Raw genomic sequence first — 21,414 nt, forward strand, 5'->3', positions numbered from 1 at the left:
CTCACCTAATGCTGTAAACATACAGAGAGATATATAATGTGTTTTTTTATTATAATAACAACTTTATTTAATGATATATGTAAAAATATAATAAATATGTAATAGTACACATAGGCCTATTTAGCAAAATATTTTTTTTCTAGCCAACTAACGTGCTATAGCCATATTATGGTCATCAAATGGCTTTCCTGGGGTAAATGTTATGTGACATAATTGTTCTCCAGCTGTTTTATTGACCCATTTGTTTGATTGATTGGTCGATATTATGTATGAGGAATATACATTTCGGTAAGTTGTACTGTATCTTTCAACATTGTTCATTCGTGTTTATTTACTAGCTAGAGATGATCGGTTCACCTGCCGCTATAGGGATCTGTCGCATCACATTTACAAGCGCCAAAACGGTATTTATTGTTTGAATTTCGTAATAAAAGTGACAGAATCTGAGAGCTGAGATTTTTTTATATCATAAGTAACCTGCTCTTGCGTCGCGATTTTTCTGTGCGTGAGAAAATGAATGTGTGGCGTGAGAGCATGTGAAAAGTGTCGCGTGTCTCTCACGGTGAATGCGTGAGTTGGCAGCTCTGTCTGGCTGTCCGCGATGTTAATGTTGCATGTCTTGCAAAGCGCTGTTCGTCTTTTGCCATCTTGTGAATAATTCTTGAAGCCGAAAGCGATGACCCTCGGAGTCAGTACCCCTCCGGCTGACATGTTGATATGATATCTGATCTAAGTGGGCGTGGTGTGCAAGGTACGAGACGGCGCGTGCGACTGATGATAGTGTCGTGATCCAGTCATGACAACGCTATTCTCGGCCTGCGCTCCAGCTGGGTAATCAACTTTATTTAAAAAAATAATTTATATATTTTATATTCAAACTGAAAACATGATGTGATTAACACTCAAGTCATTCAAGTCATCGTGTCTCAAGTCAAGTCAAGTCCCGAGTCTTTAACTTCCAAGTCCGAGTCAAGTCTCAAGTATTTAATTTTTTGTCAAGTCAAGTCACAAGTCATAAAAATAACGACTCGAGTCGACTCGAGTCCAAGTCACCAAGTCACAAGTCCCCATGTCTGCCTAAACCTAACCATCAATGGGGCACTGAACAAAAAGTGCGTCCCATACCGCCACCACTTCAGCCCCAGATCCCACAGCGGATAAGGAGCCTGAGCCCACCGCGGGCCGAAAGACCCAGCAAATGCCGGATACGGACCCCGTGCCTGAGCCAATGCCCGCTACAGAGCCAGCAGCTTCGTCCGTCCCGGAGGAAAAGCCTGATGTCCCATCTGACCAGTTGTGTGAGGTGGTCACATTACATCCGTGTAATGAAGAGGAGGGTCAGATCGACTGGGAAGTGGAGGAACAGCTTCCCCCCCTGATTCCCACCCACAAACCTCTTCTGCCTCTGGTCCAGCACAGACTTCTTCATCGCCACTGGTTACGTTCAACACAGAGTTGTCTTTGTCGCAACTGGTCCAGTCCAACACCAAGCCTGTTTCCTCATCCTGCACCAGTTCTATGGCATTGATGTCCACACTCAGTCTTCCTCTCCTGCCTGCTCCACCGAAAGCCAGCCATTCCTTTGGCCCCGCCTCCACTGGCTTCCTTCAGCCTATAGGCTCCGCCATGCAACCCGAATTCGCCTTGGGGCTTCCAGTCACCAGCTCTGCCATGGTGTTGGGATTCCCTGGCTCCGCCTCACCCCTCTGAGCCCTCTGCTCCACCTCGGCCCATCAACCAATCAGTTCCGCCCTGGCTCCTCGGCCCAACCTGAGACCATCGTCCTTCCGGCTTCACCGGGCTCCCTCATCCCACCGGCTCCACCTTGGTCAGTAGTCGCTCTACCGTTGCCACGGACGGACTTACAGGCTTTCAGGTGCGCCTCGTCCCTTCACTCCTACGGCTCTGTCTGGCTCCTGCTTCCCTTTGGTTCCACATCTGTCCTCACTCACACCTTCGTCGCCCCAGTCCTCCGGCTCCCCTTGCTCCACTTCGGCCACTCTGCACCACGTCTCTGCCTTGTTATTTATCCTGGTTCATCGGACTTCGCCTGGGCCTCCACATCTCCCGGCATCACCGCTCTTGGTTGAGCTAAAACTCCACTATGGGTCCTTCCTCCATCAGTTCCGCCATGGGTCACCTTCCTCCTGGCTGTCTCCTGGGTCACTTTGTGTTCTCATCAACCACGTACTTCCTCTCACCATCAGCTCCTCATTGGTTCCTTCCACCGTCAGCGCATGGTTTCTCCTGCCAACGTTCCTGTTATTTATACTGCTAAAAGGTGTACATTTAACAGTATTTTACTGTAAAATATATACTGTATATAATAAGGGAACTTAACAGGTTTTTCCTGTAGCATCTTTTACAGTTAAAATTACAATATTTTTTACAGTTAGGCCTTATGAAACAAAAGTAGAACGAATTTCTGTGTAAATCATACAAATAAATAATATAAAAAAATGTGTAAATTGTCCATTCAATGGATTTATAAAAGATTTACAAAAAATCATTCTGCTCCAGTATCAATTTGAGTGTGTGCGCAGGTAAGTATAGTTAACTGACAGCGCCCTCTGCTGGTAACCTATGACATTAAATCACCTGTCCTATGAATGCATAATGAGATCTGTCATACACATTAGTTAATTTTGTTAGTGAACTTATTCAATACATTTTTTTAAAATATAGTTTTTTTTTTGGAAGTTTCCAAATAACAGGAGAGATCATGGCACCAGTGTCTGGATTTCTCTCACTCTTTCTTTTATGTTCACTGTTGTCTCTTTCTTCCAATTCTTCACTCTCTCACTTTCAAACAGAAAGAGTCCCTAAAAAGTGCAGCTTACGGCAGTGACAGAATTATTTATTTATATTTTTGGTCTCGTATTTGCTTCTAGTCTGGAGTTTTGTGCCATTTGAGGTTTTGGTTTATGGGCCTTTGTTTCTTTTCCTCTCGAGTTCTCCCGCTTTCTGTCTCTCTGCTGCTGCTGCTGGTTTGTTTACATCAGTTCAATGTCTCTGGCGCAAGGGGTTCTGGGCCATGTGTCTGCCATAGTCGCGGTGCATTGTGGGGAGGTTGTGGTCCTCCAGTGGCTCGGTTCGGAATAATGTCTGCCTCGGAGGCAGCGGACGGTTCTTCCACGGGATTATGCCCGAGCTTCGCCGTGATCTGCTCGTTTCTGGAGCGGTATGGAGCTCTGCTGGACCTGCCGGAGGTGTCGTTCCCGATGCTGGAGCGCAGTCTGCAGGAGAGCAGCGCGGGTGAGCCGCTCCTCCATTGTTGCTCTTTAGCCGCTTTACATGCGTTTAAACGAACTGCTCAGTAATCCAGCAGCGAGTGTTGGTGTTTTTGTCGCTGTTTGCGTCTTTAATGTGCCGTTTCTGCTGTTGAATTCGGCGTTTTGAAGGACGGGAGGTTTTATTCCGCTTTATTTGCTCATCACAGCACACATAAACACATTGCTGCTTTATTAACGTTTATATGCGACCTTTTGCACTGGGAAATCACTTGTATTTGCATTTAACAACGCACTTGTTGCGATGAACGAAATATTCGTGTTTATTCATAGTTAAATCATAATTTGGCATGAATTGGTGCGATGCGAGCAGCGCGCATGCGCAGAATGTGTAAACTTCCTGCTCCCGCTGCTTGGAGGGAGAAATTACAATATGGGATTATTTTGAGTGTCAAACTTTAGTGAAAGTTGTCAATAAGACTTTTTATTTTTATCTATGATGGTTTTGCAGCATTATAAATGTATTAGGTATGCAAGCCGAAGTGACTCGATTAATTGTTACGAAAATTGTTATATCCACACATTTCCTTACAAATGTGTACATGGTAACCATAGTTATTCCCTAAAATGCTGCAGTTGTAGTTATTGTTACTACACTAAAACTGTAATAAATGATTACAGGTTTTTGATTAAACAGTGTAAAAACCCTTCTGAATAGTTTGTTGTTGTTTTGTTGACAGCATTGAGTAATATTAAACCCAGAAATTAAATTAAAATCTCATGCTCTTCTAACCTGTATATCTTGGAGTTATTAAAATAAAGTACTAGTTTTGTTGTGGTAATAATAAATGTAGTTGTTATTGTATTTTGGCAGAAACTATCACTGTTATGGTACATTTACAGTAGAGACAGACAGATTCTTTCACTCATAAACATATTTAAATTAATACATGATTTATTGAAGCATGATAATAAACTTGGCAGGTACAAGAACAACAGCAATAGTAAATGTCCAGTAATGTATAACACTGTGTTGTTGCTTTAAGTGCCAATTTAATGTGCATATATTAATAGTACAGTGTACAATACAATAGTAATAATGTGCAGACCAGACTGATAATCTTTCCTAATGAACATTATCGATCCTACTGTTGCTGGCTTGGACCAAGCACTTACATAAACTGCTGTGTTACTGTCAATGTATTTTACTAAATGAACAGAAATATTAAAACAGTCAGTTAAAGCCTGGTTATGAATTGATTAATCAGTCACTTCATTCAATGCTGGTGCTCTTTGTCATTTTGTAATGTGTAATTTGTAATTATTTAGTTAGTTTTTTATTTTTTATTCCGCAAACTGAACTGCAGACCAGTCGGACACACAGTAGTTTGAGAACCACTCCCCTAAAACGTACAAAAACATGCGTGTGTCAAACATGGCTGTGTAATTGTGCTGTGCATTTTGCTTAAATATTGAAATACTTTTATGTCCCCAGTACCCAAACTCCTCGTGGACCTTCACGTGAAGTTGCTGAGGAAAATTGGCAAGTCTGTGTCTGCAGACAGATGGGAGAAGAATCTCATTAAGGTAAGTGAATCAGTGTTAACAATGAATTTATGCATTGAATGACTTGTCACATATTCTGCTTTTAACAATCAAATTTAAACAGCTGTGTGAATTATGGATTATTTCAGCAGTGATAAATATGTAAATAGCTGTGAGCACAAAAATCCATTGACCGTGTTAAGTCAATATTGGTCTAATCAGTGTTTAATTTTTGATGGCTTTATTATGATCTGATGCTGTAGATCTGTCAGGATTTTAACACCACATGGGCATGGGAGCTGGAAAAGAAGGGTTATCGAGAGATGACAGTGGAGTGTAAGACTGGAATACTGAAGGTAAGATGGGAAAATCTGTTTAATGTCTAACCACTGGATTAAGTTGCATTGGGACCTCACATCCATCCATGAAAATTGTTGTGTTAGTAACACATTTCTGTTTTTACACAGTATAACCTATCAATGTTTTGTTTTTCAAACAGTACTTGTGTGAATGCCAGTTTGATGACAATGTCAAGTTTAAGACCGCTATCAATGAAGAGGACCCGGATAAAATGCGTCTTCAGCCAATCGGCAAAGACAAAGATGGCCTCATGTACTGGTTTCAGCTAGACCAAGACCATAATGTGAGGATCTATGTGGAAGAACAGGATGATCTTGATGGGTCATCCTGGAAGTGTATAGTAAGGTAGGCCTTCTGTGATCAGTTTCCAGTGGAATTAAATCCACTTCTTCATAACATGCATAACAGGTTTTTTTCCTTCCTGTACTGGATGGCTGTTAAATTGTGATTAAAACATTGATGCCAAATGGCAATAAGAGATAACATTCACTTGCACGATTTTGTTGGGGAAAATCCATTATTTTCCATTGCAGAAATAGAAATGACCTGGCTCAGATACTTGGTCTGTTGAAGACTCAGATTGATCCAGCGCTCCTAGTAAAGAAGGATCAGGAGGGCTCGTCTAGTAACAGTCCCAACCCAGACGATGAGGAGAACAAGAAGAAAGAGGGAGCTGAAGGTATGTAAATATTGAGTATTGACTAGGGCTGTGATGGTGGCTTTTTTTTTTACTACCGCGGTTGTATAATGGACCAACTACCGCCAGTGGTTGGGGGGAGGGGGGTTGTTTATAGTATCAGTGCCATGCAGTGGTGTTCTGAAGTCCTCACAGGTTTATATATATGTATATATGTATATATGTATATGTATGTAAATTCATGTCCCAGGTACACTTAATGTTGCCAAATATTTCTGATTAAATAAACACTACATTACATAAAAAAGTTTATTTTATTTTATTAATATTCTATTTATTAAACCAAGGGTAAATATAATCAAGTTAGTGTTTTTAAGCATTTTTACATTTATTACAAAATAATAACTAAATGCAGTAATAATTTAAACAATATATTTTATTTGTAAATTGATGTTCAGCTGTTCTTTTTAATAATCAACTTATTTTCGGATCATCATTCATCAATCATTGGTAAAACACTGGTCACAAACACTTAAATTTCACCAAGCTGATTGCTCACTAAAACCCCCCCACAGTCATCATGTTTTCAGAGCATTTTAAATTTGTTTTTGACTTGACATAAAGCGGTGATATCAAAACAAATTACTTTTTAATTAGTCTTCCAAATAACAGCATCATTTTCTTTGTTCATACTGATTTGTGAACAGGAATCTCGTGAAATCAAGAGGCAGGATTTCTCACATGAATCAGTCATATCCAATCCAGTCATAGCGCCATGGAGGCATTGCCTCCTTTTATGTGACTTTCACCCACTCAATCTTCACCCCCACCAAACCCATCGCATGCTTTTGGGGGTCTGTTAAAACTCAATGTGCTCAGCGGAGGCAAGAGAGACGCGGACTCTCGCTGTGACTTTACTGCTGGTGTCAATATTGGACAGTGTTACTTTAGAAAACCCAGTGATTTATACACTTTTTAATGTCCAGAGACTATCTTTTTTTTTTTTTAAATGTAAGATTTTTACTTTTGGCATTTTTGCCTTTATTATGACAGGACAGTTAGTTGATAGGAAACGAAGTTGGAGAGAGAGAGGGGGACGGGATCAGGAAAGGTCCACAAGCCGGGACTCGAACTCGGAACACCCGTAAGCACAACTACGCTATATGTCGGCACGCTGCCCACGAGGCTATTGGCGCTGACGACTGATACCATCTTGTCTAATATCTTCATGTCTTCTCCTGATGTTCCAAAGTGACTGACACTTGTTGTAAAAGGTCTGAAGAGCAAATTTAATTTTTCGTAGGGGAAAGACATTTAGGCTATATTTGATGTTGTGCTGCTAGAGGAAGTGAAACAAAATTACCGCAGTGTGAAATGCGCTATTTAAACTTGACGTCCCTTATCAAGTCTAACAAGCACAAACTGTGTTAAATAAAATTTGATCTGCGAGTAAAAAGGTTTATGTCCTACTGCGTTTTTTTTTTTTTACTGAACCACTGTAAAGAATGTGAATGTGAATATAGAAATTAAAAGTGAACGAAAGGAAGAAACGTTTATAATTCCATGTGAAAATGGGTGAGTCAGGACTGGAGTGTAGATCTGGGAAAAGAATCAAGACATTCCAAAATAATAATGGATTACAAGGGTGACCAGATCGCAAAACAGTATACAAAGCCGACAAATGGGTTAAATGTATGGGTTCATCTACCTCTTTCATTTGGCATGAATCCAAATGTTTCCATGGTTCGATGTAACATTTAATTGCTAACCTATTATTTATTTTGGAAACAAAGCTTTGTGCTTCACTTTGTGCCATAATATTCACGTAAAACAGCATTTACATACCAAAAATGTTTTGGTGAACCACTGCCGGTGCTACTCGGCCACTGTATTGCCCTCAATACGCCCTAGTATTGACTGAACACAGGTTGAATTAGGTATGAATGTTTTTTGATTGGTTTTCATTGTTTTTCCTGTGTGTTTTGGCTTCTAGAGGAGATCAGAGATGAGAAGTCACAAGACGACTTATCGACTTCTGAAAATAAGGAAAACATCTTGGAGAAAGAAAATGCTAAGCAAGAAGATCCAGATGCCACAGATGCTTTATCGGAAAAGGGCTTGAAGGTGAAGGAAGAGTTGCAGAAACAATCGGAGACGTCAAATTGCACTGGTGTTATTGCTGGATCTATCAAAGAAGAGCCACAGGATGAGGAGGAGAAAGTCAAGGACTTGTCAACACCTTCACATAATGCAGAACAGATCGATGACGTGAAGAGAAAAACTTTAGAAGAGACTCAGAGAACTTTGAAAAATGACCATCAAGCTAAAATCCCTCTAAAAAAGCGAGAGATGAAACTAACCGAAGACTTCGACAGCAACAGTGCAGGAGTACGAAATGCACCTGTCGCTTCGGTGAAAGAATCACGGACGTGTTTTGATGACAACAGATTGAGTGCTGAAAAGATCAACGGCCACGTCCCTCACCTTAAACCATCTGAAAGTGAAACGCAAAAAGGTTCAGAGAGTTTTCAAAATGAAAGAACAGAGAATGATTCAGAAAATACCCCATGTGTCTCAGATGAGTCCAATGAGAGAAAAAAGCATACTAAGGATGACCAAACGAAAGATAAGATGGACACGAATGAAACCAGATTGTGTGCTGAAGAGCAGATGGAAGTGGAGAAGCCTGGGAAATCTTGTGAAGCCACCGCAGAGGAGAACAAAGCAAAATCTGAAACTCCTCAACCTCACGAAAAGATCCCTGGGGAAGAAAAAATCTCAACAGTAAGTGAGCAGTCAGAAAAGACACCTGGTTCTGAAGAAGTACCTGAAAATAAAAAATCCCCCACTAGTGAAAATATGGAAACTACAGAAGCAAATACATCAGCACTGCCTGAAGAGTCAACAAAAGATCTCTCAAAAGAAGAATGCAAGAAAGATCAATCAATGAAAGATCTCCCAAACAAAGAGTCAATGCAAGATCTCTCAAAAAAGGAAGCAACAAAGGATCTCTCAAAAGAAGAAGCAAAAAAAGATCACTTAAAAGAAGCAACGAAAGGTCTGTCAAAACAACAAGCAGTGAAAGATCTCCCTAACAAAGAATCATCAAAAGATCTCGCAAGAGAAGAGTCATTGGAAAATCTTCCAAAAGATCTGGCGAAAGAACAGGCAATGAAAGATCTCACAAAAGAAGGGTCATCAAAAGAAGAGACAATAAATAATCTCCCAAATGAAGAATCAAAAAAAGATCTCGCAGGAGAAGAGTCACAGAAAGTTCTCGCAGAAGAAAGTCAAAAATCTCCCAAAGACTCGGACAACTCCAAAAAACAAGATCCAACTGCTTCCACGGCAATGGAAACCGAATCATTCCAGTCATCTAAAATGGAGGAGTCCTCTTCCCGTGAAGTAATCAAACTGCATTCTGGCACAGAAAAGCCAGAGAATGCTGGCGAAACAAAAACTCATCACAGTTCTGCAGACACCACCATAGAAAAAGAGTATGCTGCTCCTGTCTCAAAAACTGAAGAACAGTATATGTCTGAAGCAGACAAATTCTCAACCAATGGAGAAAGGCAGTCCATTGCCTCTAAACCTTCTGAAGATACAGATGGCCCTCAAGCCAAAGCACAAGAGCAGTCTGCCTCCCCCAAGTCGGCATCAAGGGATCTTGAAAAATCATCTGTTTCTGATTCAACAAAGAAGCCAAGTATGCCAAAAACCACAGAGAAAGTTGATGGTGAGGGCAAATGTGACACAGCTGAAACGGATAAAAATGAGAATTCAGAAACGACAAAAGAAAATGATGTAAAGGGTGAAAATGCAAACAGCTCTGAAGAATCTTCAGTGAAAAAATTGGTTGAAGAAGTTAAAGCTACAGAAAAACCCAATGAATCCAACAGTTCTGAGAAACCTTCTGAAAGAGAACATGAAAAGGAACCAGTTTCAGAGGAAGGGAACAAAGAGAAGCAAATGGAAGTTGATTCCGAGATCACTAAAGCTGATGAAGTACAGTCGGCTGTTGAGGAGGTATGTGAGACTTCAAGAGCAAGTAAGAAGGAAACTGATGTTCCTGTGGATCAAAGCACCACCTCAAGCAAACAATCTGAGCAAGACGCAACTTCTGAACAACGTGAGGCTTCCGGTGATGTTCAAGAAAAGAGCAATGCAGCTGTGAAAAGCAGTAAAAGACTTGGACGGCCTCCAAGGAAGTCTCAGGAGAGTCAGGATGAGGATAAAACGGGAGAAGAACAAGAAAAGACCAACTTGCGACAGGAAGGAATTCGTCTGAAGATCAAAATCCCAGCTCACAGACGGAAGGCCAAACTCCAGGAAGAGGTCAAGGGAGATTCAGAGTCTGAGACGACTGAGGGCAGATGCTTGAGGAGATCTCCAAGAATCTGCAGGCCCACTGCTAAAGTTGTGGAGATCCAAGATAGGAGGGCAGAACGGAAGCAGGCGACTCCAGTGTCGGAAAAAGAAAAGGATGACGATGAGGAAAAAGAGGATGAGGAAAAGGAGGATGAGGAAAAAGAGGATGAGGAATCTGTACAGAGGAAACCGAAGAAAGCTGAGACAGATGGCCAAACGAAACCAAAGGTACCTGTCAACATTAAAATACATTAAACTATATAATTTAATTTAGTGGTTTCAGTCAGGATATTTACAGTGGTCTCCACAAATATTGGCACCCAAAACTGACTGTGAAAATTTGTTTTTGCAATTTCGCTTCTTAGTCTTTCATTCAAAATATTCACATACATCTAACCTTTGAAGTCGAATAGTTGAAAGAAAAAATCTTATCATTATATGGTTTTTTTTCTTTCTTTTCTGAAATGTATGATATATGTATTCCACAATTATTAGCACCTCTTCATTTAATAGTTTGTGCAACCCCCCTTTACCAAGATAACATCTCTGGATCTTCTCCTATAATGTGTAATAAGGTTGATGAACATATGGCAAGATATCTGAGACCATTCCTCCATACAGAATCTCTCCAGATCCTTCAGATTCAGAGGTCCATGCTTGTGTACTGTTTTCTTCAGCTCATCCCACAGGTTTTTTTTATGGGGTTTGGGTCAGGGGACTGTTATGTCCATGGCAAAACATTCATTCTGTGGTCAGTGAACTATTCTGTTGTTTATTTTGAGAGGTGCTTTGGATCTTTGCATGCTGGAAGATCCAACCACAGCCCAGTTTAAGCTTCTTGACAGGTTTATGATACCGGCTGTATACTAACAAGTTGTCCAGGTTCTTTGGAAGATTAAAGATACACCACCATACTTCACAGTGGGGATGTAGTACTTTTCTGCATGTCTATTTTTCTGTTTATGTAAAACCCACCTTTGGTGTTTTTCCAAAAAGCTTCTTTTTTTTTTGGAGACTTTCTAACACCAAGACCCAAACTAGCATCTGCAGTTCTCCAACTTTGATCCTTACAGTTTCTTTGGCAACTCAAACCATCCTTCTCAGGGCATGACATATGGGGTCAATATAGACACTCATCTTCTTCCAGGTAGATTGTTTCCATCTCCAATTGATTTAAACTTCTTAATTATTGCCCAGATAGTGAAGTAAAGTATTATCTTATAGCCATTTAATGATTTGTGCAGCTCAACAACCTTTTGTCACACATCATTACTGTCTGTCTGTCTGTCACTTTATATTTAGAGCCTAGTGAAACAGGAAGTCTTCACTTATCACTTGAGTGTTCCTGATCACTAAGGGGAATTAAAAAACATACCATATGAATGGGAATATACTTAAGTTAAAATTTGACTCGTTAGAATTTGTAGGGGTGCTAATAATTTTAAAATGTAATTTATTCCTGTGATGGTAAAGCTGAATTTTCAGCAGCCATTGCTCCAGTCTTCAGTGTCACATGATCCTTCAGAAATCATACTAATATTCTAATTTGATGTCCCTGAAACATTTCTTCTTCTTATCAATGCTGAAAACAGCTCAGTTGCTTTATATTTTTGTGGAAACTGATGCATTCTTTGATGACAGTTCAAAAAACAGCATTTATTTAAAATAAAAATCTTTTGTACCATTATAAATGTCTTTACTGGTTGCTTAATTTAAAATGTATTTGTTGCATGAAATCAAACATCTTACTGACCCCAAACTTTTGAACGATAGTGAAAGTCATTTACAGTGTAACACATCTTTCGCCAGGTTGGGAGACGTCGAAAACGACAACCATGGTCTCGCACGAGACGTAAAAAGAAATGTTCTGAAGATGACGATGATGAGGAGGAGAGCGAGAGTGAGTTCGAGGAGACGGAGGAGGATGACAGCGATGAAGACTATAAGGTGGAGAAGTCCAAGAAGAGAAGGAGAAACCGAAACCGAGAGCGGAACAGCTCGGACTCCTCTACCTCTTCATCAGACGATGATGTACCCAATGACGACCCCTGCAAACACTGTGGCCTTCCCAATCATCCCGAGCTGGTGCGACACTTTTCTGCAAAGCATCTTCATCTTCAACTCGCAGTCAAAAGTTCTGCATCTAACCTCTCATTTCTGTTCACCTAGATACTCCTGTGTGATTCCTGTGACAGCGGCTACCACACTGCCTGTCTGCGTCCTCCGCTCATGATCATTCCAGATGGGGAATGGTTCTGTCCCCCCTGCCAGCATGTGAGTCAATTCAGATTTCATGATTCTCTTTACAGAAATACACAGTCCTGGCTATTCAGATGCTGATCCTCTTTATTTCTCTTGCAGAAACAACTTTGCGACAGGCTCGAAGAGCAGTTGCTGAATTTGGATGCCGCCCTCAAAAAGAAAGAGCGTGCAGAACGAAGGTGAATAAAGAGAAATTTAGACCAGCTCAAGTGAATTAGTTTGAAGCTGTCGCAGTAAAGTTCCTGAATTATTCACAACTATTCCACAATATCAATTTGCACTATTTGTGCTGATGTCTGCCTGTAGGTTATCTGTTCAGTCCATTTGAAGAATTATTTTCAGGCCTGAAACTTAGTCATTTTTGTTTTTTTCCTCACAGAAAAGAGCGACTGGTGTATGTTGGCATCAGTTTGGAGAACATCATCACACCCTCTGTAAGTGCCTGCAATAGTAGTGTAAAGTATTTGAGTAAATGTAATTGGTTTCTGTACTATAGTATCTTTTTGGCTACTTTGTAGTTTTTCTGAGTATCAAAGATATTAAAGGGTTAGTTCACCCAAAAATGAAAATTCTGTCAGTAATTACTCACCCTCATGTTGTTCCAACCCCGTAAGACCTTCGTTCATCTTTGGAACACAAATTAAGATATTTTTGATTAAATCTGAGAGTTGTCTCACTCCTCCATAGGCTTCTAAGGAACCGAAACTTGCTGGCCCAGAAAATGTATTAAAGACATCGTTAATATAGTCCAAGTGACTCCAGTGGCTCAATCTTAAGTTTATAAAGCGACGAGAATACTTTTTGTGCGCAAAAACAAACAAAAATAACGACTTTATTCCACTTTTCATTTCCTTCTCTCTGGGCCTCGGGTCTTTTCACGTAGTGTTTAAGCGTAGTGCGTCTGTGTTGCACGTCACCACATAGGCTCACTATTGGCCGACGCTGGTCATGTGTGATACGTGGTGACGTGCAAACACATAAACTTAAGATTGAGCCACTGGAGTCACTTGGACTATATTAACGATGTCTTTAATACATTTTCTGGGCCAGCAAGTTTCGGTTCCTTAGAAGCCTATGGAGGAGTGAGACAACTCTCAGATTTAATCAAAAATATCTTAATTTGTGTTCCGAAGATGAACGAAGGTCTTACGGGGTTGGAACAACATGAGGGTGAGTAATTACTGACAGAATTTTCATTTTTGGGTGAACTAACCCTTTAACAACTTTTATTCTCTACTCAACTACATTTTTGAAAAAGTATATGTACTCTTTACTCCAATACATTTGTGATGAGTAATACAATTACTCATTACATTTTGCATGGCACCTAACTTTTTCTGCAGCAGTTTATTTCTGCTACAAAAGAAGCGATATCGGCATCTACAGGGCATTAAAGGTACTATATCATGTGTGATTTGCCCTTACTCACTCAAACTTGTCAATATAGCTACTTTACGTGAATGCGAGCGCATTAGCAGGTAGTTATAATAGCAGGTGTTTTATAGATGAGGACATGAAAGCAGCCGGTGATGAGGCTGAAACCAGCACGTCCAGTGCAAGTAGCCCTTGAATATTTATTTTTTACTTAACATTATTTAATTATCATTAGATAGAAGAGACCTTTTTGAAGGTTGTTGGTTTACTTATGCTCTTTTTGAGCACTTGAGCTTGACTGTTTTTAGATGTTTAAGAGGCTGTTGTGTCGACCTTGATTTTTGCAATTTTGGGGTGTTCAGTTTTATTTTGATTTTAGAAAATTAAAGTGATCGCTCTCTTCACAAATCAACTGTTTCATGTTTTTCACTGGCATGTCTCTCAGGTGTTGAGGACTAGTGCATCTTTGAGCCTACATTCAGTACTAGTAAAATCTTTCACTCAATTCGTATTGGAATTCGTAACTTGTAATGGAGTCATTTTTGCTGTAAAGTACCAGTATCTGTACTTTTACTCAAGTATGGTTTTCAGGTACTCTTTACACCTCTGGCCTGCAATGTTTGTTGAAATTTGTGAATTCTTTAAAATGTTTATATTCCAGAAGAACCATATTAAACAAGTGAATGAAATAATGCTTTTAGATCCCAAAACTTGATCCGACTTTTACACCAGATAAGGTGGCCGAAAAAAACCCTGCTTAATAGTGTGAAAAGTAATCTAATCTGCTGTCATAAAGCTGAACAATTTGTTTTAAGATTGTAGAATAGACTTGAAAAAATTATTAATCACATGAGAAGTTAGTTTTTTCCTTTTAAGCTTAATTAGAAGTAATATTTGGAGGTTTTTCTTTTAATTGTCATCACATTTAACTTTGACATTTAATCATTTAGCAGACGCTTTTATCCTAAGCGACTTACAAATGAGGAATCTCATCATAATCATATTTTTTAATAATTTGTAATCATAATTTACACTGCTGTACAAAAGTTTGAGGTTGGGATGATTTTAAAGGTTTATTTTATTTTATTAAAAGAAGTCTCTTATCACCCAAGGCTGCATTTATTTGATTAAAAACTGTAATATTGGGAAAAATTATTTCAATTTAAAATAACTGTTTTCTGTTGTTATACATTTTGAAGTGTAAATTATTCCTGTGATGAAAAAGCTGAATCAAGAAGTTTTTTTGTGGAAACTAATAAATTTTTTCAGGATTTTTTTATGAAAAGAAAGTTCAAAAGAAATTTGAATTTTCAAATTTATAATTTGTAAAATTCTAAATGTCTTTACTGTCACTTTTAAGGTCACTTTTAATCAATTGAATGTGTCCTTGCTGAATTAAAAAAGAAAGAAAAAACTCACTGACCACAAACTTTTGAACAGTGGAGTACTCTAGTAAAAGTAAAAAATATTTCGTTGAAGGTTGAAGTGGAAGAAGAAAAGGAAGAGGTGGTGGTGAAAGAGAAGGAGATGAAGAAGAGCAAAAGTTGGGGACGTAGATCAACCAGGGCAAAGAAATACATAAGCTACAGGTATGTCAATCTGTCCGCTAGGTTTACATAATCTTATGTACGTACGATTTTTACTTTTTCATTATCTTATGCTGTTTTCACACTATCTTTATTCATTGTTTATTGTTACATCTTTGTCAGATTTGATGAGTTTGATGAAGCGATCGAAGAGGCAATTGAGGAAGACATCAAAGAGGCAGAAGGAGGAGGTAGTGAGCATTTCCTTCAAGTGCTTGTGCTGCAGTTGTCATTACATCTCGCTAGGGTTTATCATGTTGATATTTGAGCTTGAACGTGTGAGTTTAGACTGATCAAACAGTCTGTTGGTCACCAACAGGAGCAGGCCGGGGGAAGGACATGGCGAACATCACAGGCCACAGAGGGAAGGACATATCCACCATTCTACAGGAGGAAGGGAAGGAGAACGGCCGGCCGCAGAGACCCAGTGCAGCTCAGAAGAAGAAGCGGCGGCGTCTCAACGATCTGGACAGCGACAGCACTGTGGACGAGGAAGAGAGCGAAGACGAGTTCCGTCTTAGCGACAGGTTCTGTTCAACAGCATTTCATTTTAAATCACAGATCACAGAATCCTGTGGTGAAATGACACTCACTGTGCTCTGATTGGTCTGCAGTTCAGAAGAGGAGTTTGTGGCTTCTGATAATGAGGCGGAGAGTGAAGCAGAAGCCCGGTCCTTGGAGGACAGTGACTTCGGGAGCGATGGGGGCGGCCCGCGGATAAGACCTTCAAACAGAAAGGCGGCAAGCCGGTGTCGAAACAGAAGGCAGCCGCCACGCAGGAGACGCAGACCCAGAGGATACTCTGATGAAGAGGAGGAGGAAAGTGATGAAGAGGAGGAGGAAGAGATGGGTGAGGCATTTAGTTTCTTAGTATTGACTGCATTGGTCAGGCTCAAGAAAAATGGTTAAATAAACATAAGAAATGTTTAGTTTATCAATATCTACAAGCCAACATAGGAGTTGTTTAATTGAGGTATTCTGTTGTGTATTCTACCAACTTTTATTTATATTATCGAAATGTTATTTTTCATTTAATGTTTATTTCTTATGTTTATTTAATTGCTAGAAAAAGACCTAGACCTGCTGAGGTTTAAAAAAAAAAAAAAAAAACATTTTTGTTGAAAAAGATATAAAATGTGAGTTTTAAGCCATAATTTGTACCATAATTGTGGTTTACACTCTATTCACTGATATATTTCTCTGTTTGACTTCCCGTTGTGTGTTGTTGTTTGCATGCAGTGACAGAAGGCTCTAGTGAATACAGTGACAGTGATCTGGACATCCGCTTTCGACGGTCCCATCGGAGCCGTAAGCAGCAGGTGAATTACTGTGAAAGTTCAGATTCTGATGGCTCACAGGCCAGCACCAACAAAGACAAAAAGAAGAAACGCAGACGTCTTTCCAGCTCTGACAGTGAAGGTCAGTGCCATTTACACCCATGCATATTCACAGCATAAGCCTGAATCATTAACTTTGACCTCTATACAGTATATAACTGTAATGTCTCTATAATCTTAAATAATATTGCTAGAATTATTCAGGGTTGAGTGATATAAGCACAAATATAGTGAACCAGGTATGTGTGTGTGTTTTCTCAAAAGTTTGGGATCAGATGGGTTTAATTTTTAAAGAAATTATTACTTTTATTTAAAGGGGTGGTATAATGCCCTTTTCACAAGATGTAAAATAAGTCACCAGAGTGTGTATGTGAAGTTTTAGCTCAAAATACCCCACAGATATTTTTATATAGCATGTTAAAATTGTCACTTTTTGAGGGTGAGCAAAAACGCACCATTTTTGTGTGTTCTCCTTTAAATGCAAATGAGCTGCTGCTCCCGGCACAGAGGGCGGAGCCTCAACAGCTTGTGTCATTTTACCTCACACAGACATGCACTGAAAATTTCCAAAACTTTTAGCCTTTTATGTTCAAACCGGAGTCAGACAATGATGGAGAGACTCAGGAAGAGGTGACAACATGTAGAATGCAACAGGACATTTCTGAATGATTAGTTGATGAATATGTAGCTTATGTGTAGTCATGATAATCTATAAATCGCGTTCCCGGGGACGGGGTTTATGTAAATTTTCGGGTTGGTGATGTCACTAACCCGGGAGGAATGTCGTTTAGCCCATACCAGCCATTTGTTGTAGTCCTTAAAAAGCTATTTCTTTATATTGCTTTGAACTTGGAGCATTGTAACTTTGCAGATGTTGTTTATGCTCAAACAGCAGCATTACACACTAACTAAAGTTAGAAAAATGAAATCATAATCAACCACCCCTTTAACAAGGATGCATTAAACTGTGTCTGTAAAGACATTTATAATGTTACAAAAGAAAATAAATGCTTTTCACAGTGTCCTCAAAAATATGAACTGTTTTTAACATTGATAAAACTTAACTAAAGTATTAAAATACTTAATATACATTCAAATACTTCACAATATTACTGCTTTTACTGTAAGTTTGATCAAATTAAGCCAGTCTTGGTGAGCAAAAGACTTCTAAAACATCTTACCAACCCCAAACTTTAATTATTAAATATAGTATTATACAGTATGTTCTTATATACACATAGTATATTATTATATGTTCAGTACATATAAAAATATAAAATAATATACAAAATATAGGTCAACTAATCGGCCTGGTCGATATATCAAACTGCAGCCAAAAATGCTGTGATTTAATTGTGAGTTTAACTCGAATTGTTCAGACTGATTTGATGCGTACTGTTGTCGTGATTTAACTGTCTCCTCCGTGTGTTAACTTGCTCCTCCAGTTAGTTACCAGTCAGCTGAATCTGATGAAGAAGACAGGAAGCCCAAGAAGCTAAGGGCGGACTCGTCCGAGGAAGAATCCAGGAAACGGCGCAGACGCTTGTCCCTTAAACGCCGGAGGGAGTCAGAGGATGATGACGAAGACGACGACGATTCAGACGAATCCGAGGAAGAGGAACGGCCCGTCCGGAAGCGTGTGAACCGCATCGACTCTGACGACAGCGAAAGTGAAGTAGAGGAGGTGAAGAAGAGCCCACAGGAGAAAGAATCAGAGGAGACCGTTGTCAAAGGGCCCAGCCCACTAGACTACAACTTGGTGGAGCTTCCTCCCACTAACGGACAAAGCCCAATGAAGGGTTTAGAGGGTCTCATCCCACGACCCGAGGTGGGAGTGACACCTAAAAATGGCAATGCCCCATCGGCTGTATCCTCAGCGCCGAATGGCCTGGAGATCCCTGCGCAGGACGAAGATGAAGACGACCTTTTGGGCGTCACAGACCTCGTAGACTATGTCTGCAACAGTGAACAGCTATAACTTGGTATTCTTTTTCTTTCTTTTTTTACATTTTTTTTTTTTGCCCTTTTTTCCCCCGACCCTCATCCTGTTTTCAGCACCGTCAGCGCGGATCATGTCAACAGTCCCTGTTAAATGTGCCAGCGGAGCAGATCAGGGACAGCTCGGCATCGGTGGCACATTAATAATAGCTGTAAATATTTTACTGAGCAAGAAGTATCAAGGGAAGGAAAACGCAATCCTTCCGAGAGACTCCCCGAGATATTCCTTTTAAAGTATTGTTTTTGTTCGATAAGAGTGATCGTTCTCAAACAAACCCTCTCTGGAAACAACCTCTGAAACCTCTTTTTACACTAATCACACAGCCATGCTCGCGCTCACCCGTCTGACATAGAGACATTTGTCCAGTTTACATGCGTTTTGATCTCCACTGCTGTCAGTTGCACATTTCAGAGAGAACCGGAAGTGGGTGGAGTCAGTACAAAAGGGGCGGGGCCAGAGACAAACCAGATTTCAATGAAATTCCACACATTGCTAAATACCTTAGCGTTCGGTTCCACTCAGATGCCATTTTTAAACGTTCATATTTTATAATCTAATTGGAGTGGAAGTTGAATTTCTAGCGATTGGTTTCATAGTGTCATTTGGTGGGGAAATGTTTTTATTAAGTGATGTCATTATAAGCTTTGTTTTGTTATACTATTTATTACGGAAATTGTAATTTGTACCTGAAATTATCGCTTGGTCGTAGAGCTGCTCGCACCATTAGAGCAAAAGATTCCTGGAAGTTTCTAAGAAATGTCTAATAGTGAAAAATTGCTCATTTTCTTATGCCAACATACTAACAGCGCATCAAATCCTGTTGCTTTGGACTGTTTTAGCACCATGTTTTAATTTGAAGTCAAACACTATTTACTCTGGCAGCTTTTCAATGCGTCAAATGCCAAATCTTCCTCTCAAAGTTGATCAAATGCTGAGGACTCTCACCCGCACCGGTGTGTTTCTCTGAGGGATTCCTTGACGTTTAGTGCTGTTCATCTCATTTTAGTGCAGATATTCCATCAAAGGGATTCTATTTTGCCCATCATGTCCTGCTTATGTCTGTGTTTCGGTGCACTATATTCATTTTCTTTATATAAATATATGAATATACCTTTTTTAAAAACATACTAATGATGTATGACATTAATGTTTTTTTTGTTTTTCATCAATTACAAGCAATACATTTTTCTTACAAGACATACAGGAAGAGATTCATCATCTCCTGGTTTCGTCTATTTTTAAATATTTCATGACATTAAAATGATTTCCGACCCTTCCGAGAGCAGCGTGATGTGAGACGCCCCTCTGAGATGTATGAACACGTCTGAGAAACATGGTATAGTCTTGCATTATCCTGGTGTGTATATCTGTAGTTTTTGCTGTAACATATTAGAAGCATTTTAAAATCATTTAAAGTATACATAGCAGTCCTTTTATGATTGCATCTGTTTATAATTTGTTTTGTAGGTACATTTGTACCACTTCAAAGTGGGTGCGTCTGTCTCATTTTCATCAGTGCATTCTTTTTGTTTTTGTCTTTTCTTTGAGGGTTTTCAGTCTCTCTGTCCCATTTCCACTGATTGCTAAAACATTTTCAAGAATGATCTGTTCTCAGAGGGAAAAACATTCGATAAAAAAAGCCCAACAGACAGTATAATTGTTTTGATGTCAGCATTGATAGACAAAAGCGGTGTAAAAATGTCTTGTACATTAATGTTTTTTGCTTGGCATGCACATATCTTCTAGTCTGATTCATTTGCTCTTGCAGCATTAGGGCATCAGATTTTGAGAAATAAAACTTCCCTTATTTTTTACAAATATAATTTGACATGCTGAGATCAAGAGCATCATTAGGTACTAGACCACAGTGCATTTTTGTCTATTAACAGTATTGGTTTCTTGTGTAATATAAAAATCAATGGTACAGACATCGATTTAAAATTGAGGCCCAGCCTATAATGACACAGTATATATTTGTATTTCACATAAAAAAATAAAAACTGATATTCTGTTATGAGGGATGTCGACACCAGTGTTTGAAGACAATTGGCAGATGTAGTTTGACATCAGATGGACAGATGCCGTCTGGTTTTAGCTTTTAGAAACGTCCTTTGTGTTCGTCTGTTCTTTTTGATGTTTTTGTTAACTGTATTGTAATTTCTTTCATATGATTTACTATCTTGTACATTTGTCATAATAAAAATGAAATGAAACCTGTTTAATGACGGTGTAATGCTTTTATATGTGCCGAGATTCGCTACCTTTTCTATTTATTAGAGCTGAATGACGTGACCTCGTGGCAGGCTGATGTAGCCTACTTTTGACATCGATGTTTTAAGAGCTAGCCATTTGGTTACAGTGTTATATTTTAACCGTCGATATCTTTTTCTAGTTTCTTCTAGATATCAACAATAGACCAAGAAGAAGAGAGGGGAACAATTAAAGGGATAGTTCATCCAAAAAATTTAAGTTTTGTCATCATTTACTCACCCTCAAGTTGTATGAGTCCAAAACCTGTATGAGTTTCTTTCTTCTGTTGAATACAAAACAACAAAAAACACAAAAAAGAATGAGTGATGAATGTAACCAACAAACTTTTGTCAGTAGTAGCCGTTGACTTCCATAGTAGAAAAATAATAATAATATGGAAGTCAGTGGCTACCGTCAACTGTTTGATTACCAACAGTAATTGTGTTCCGTTGAAGAAAAAAAACTC

General features: G+C 39.3%; 1 protein-coding gene across 1 annotated transcript; it reads left to right on the forward strand.

Annotated features, from left to right (window-relative positions):
- Nucleotides 1-2,932: 2,932 nt before the first annotated feature.
- rsf1b.1 (remodeling and spacing factor 1b, tandem duplicate 1) lies at nt 2,933-20,915 on the forward strand. Its single transcript, XM_084400605.1, has 16 exons — nt 2,933-3,255; nt 4,726-4,817; nt 5,039-5,131; nt 5,275-5,480; nt 5,669-5,814; nt 7,766-10,368; nt 11,950-12,225; nt 12,310-12,414; nt 12,502-12,581; nt 12,782-12,836; nt 15,256-15,365; nt 15,486-15,553; nt 15,682-15,889; nt 15,977-16,212; nt 16,602-16,781; nt 18,145-20,915. The coding sequence occupies exons 1-16, from the start codon at nt 3,102-3,104 to the stop codon at nt 18,675-18,677; spliced, it is 5,145 nt and encodes a 1,714-aa protein (XP_084256731.1). The 5' UTR covers nt 2,933-3,101; the 3' UTR covers nt 18,678-20,915.
- Nucleotides 20,916-21,414: the final 499 nt, after the last annotated feature.

The sequence above is a fragment of the Rutilus rutilus genome (genome assembly GCF_951802725.1).
Source record: "Rutilus rutilus genome assembly, chromosome: 25".
In the NCBI taxonomy this organism is placed as follows: domain Eukaryota; kingdom Metazoa; phylum Chordata; class Actinopteri; order Cypriniformes; family Leuciscidae; genus Rutilus; species Rutilus rutilus.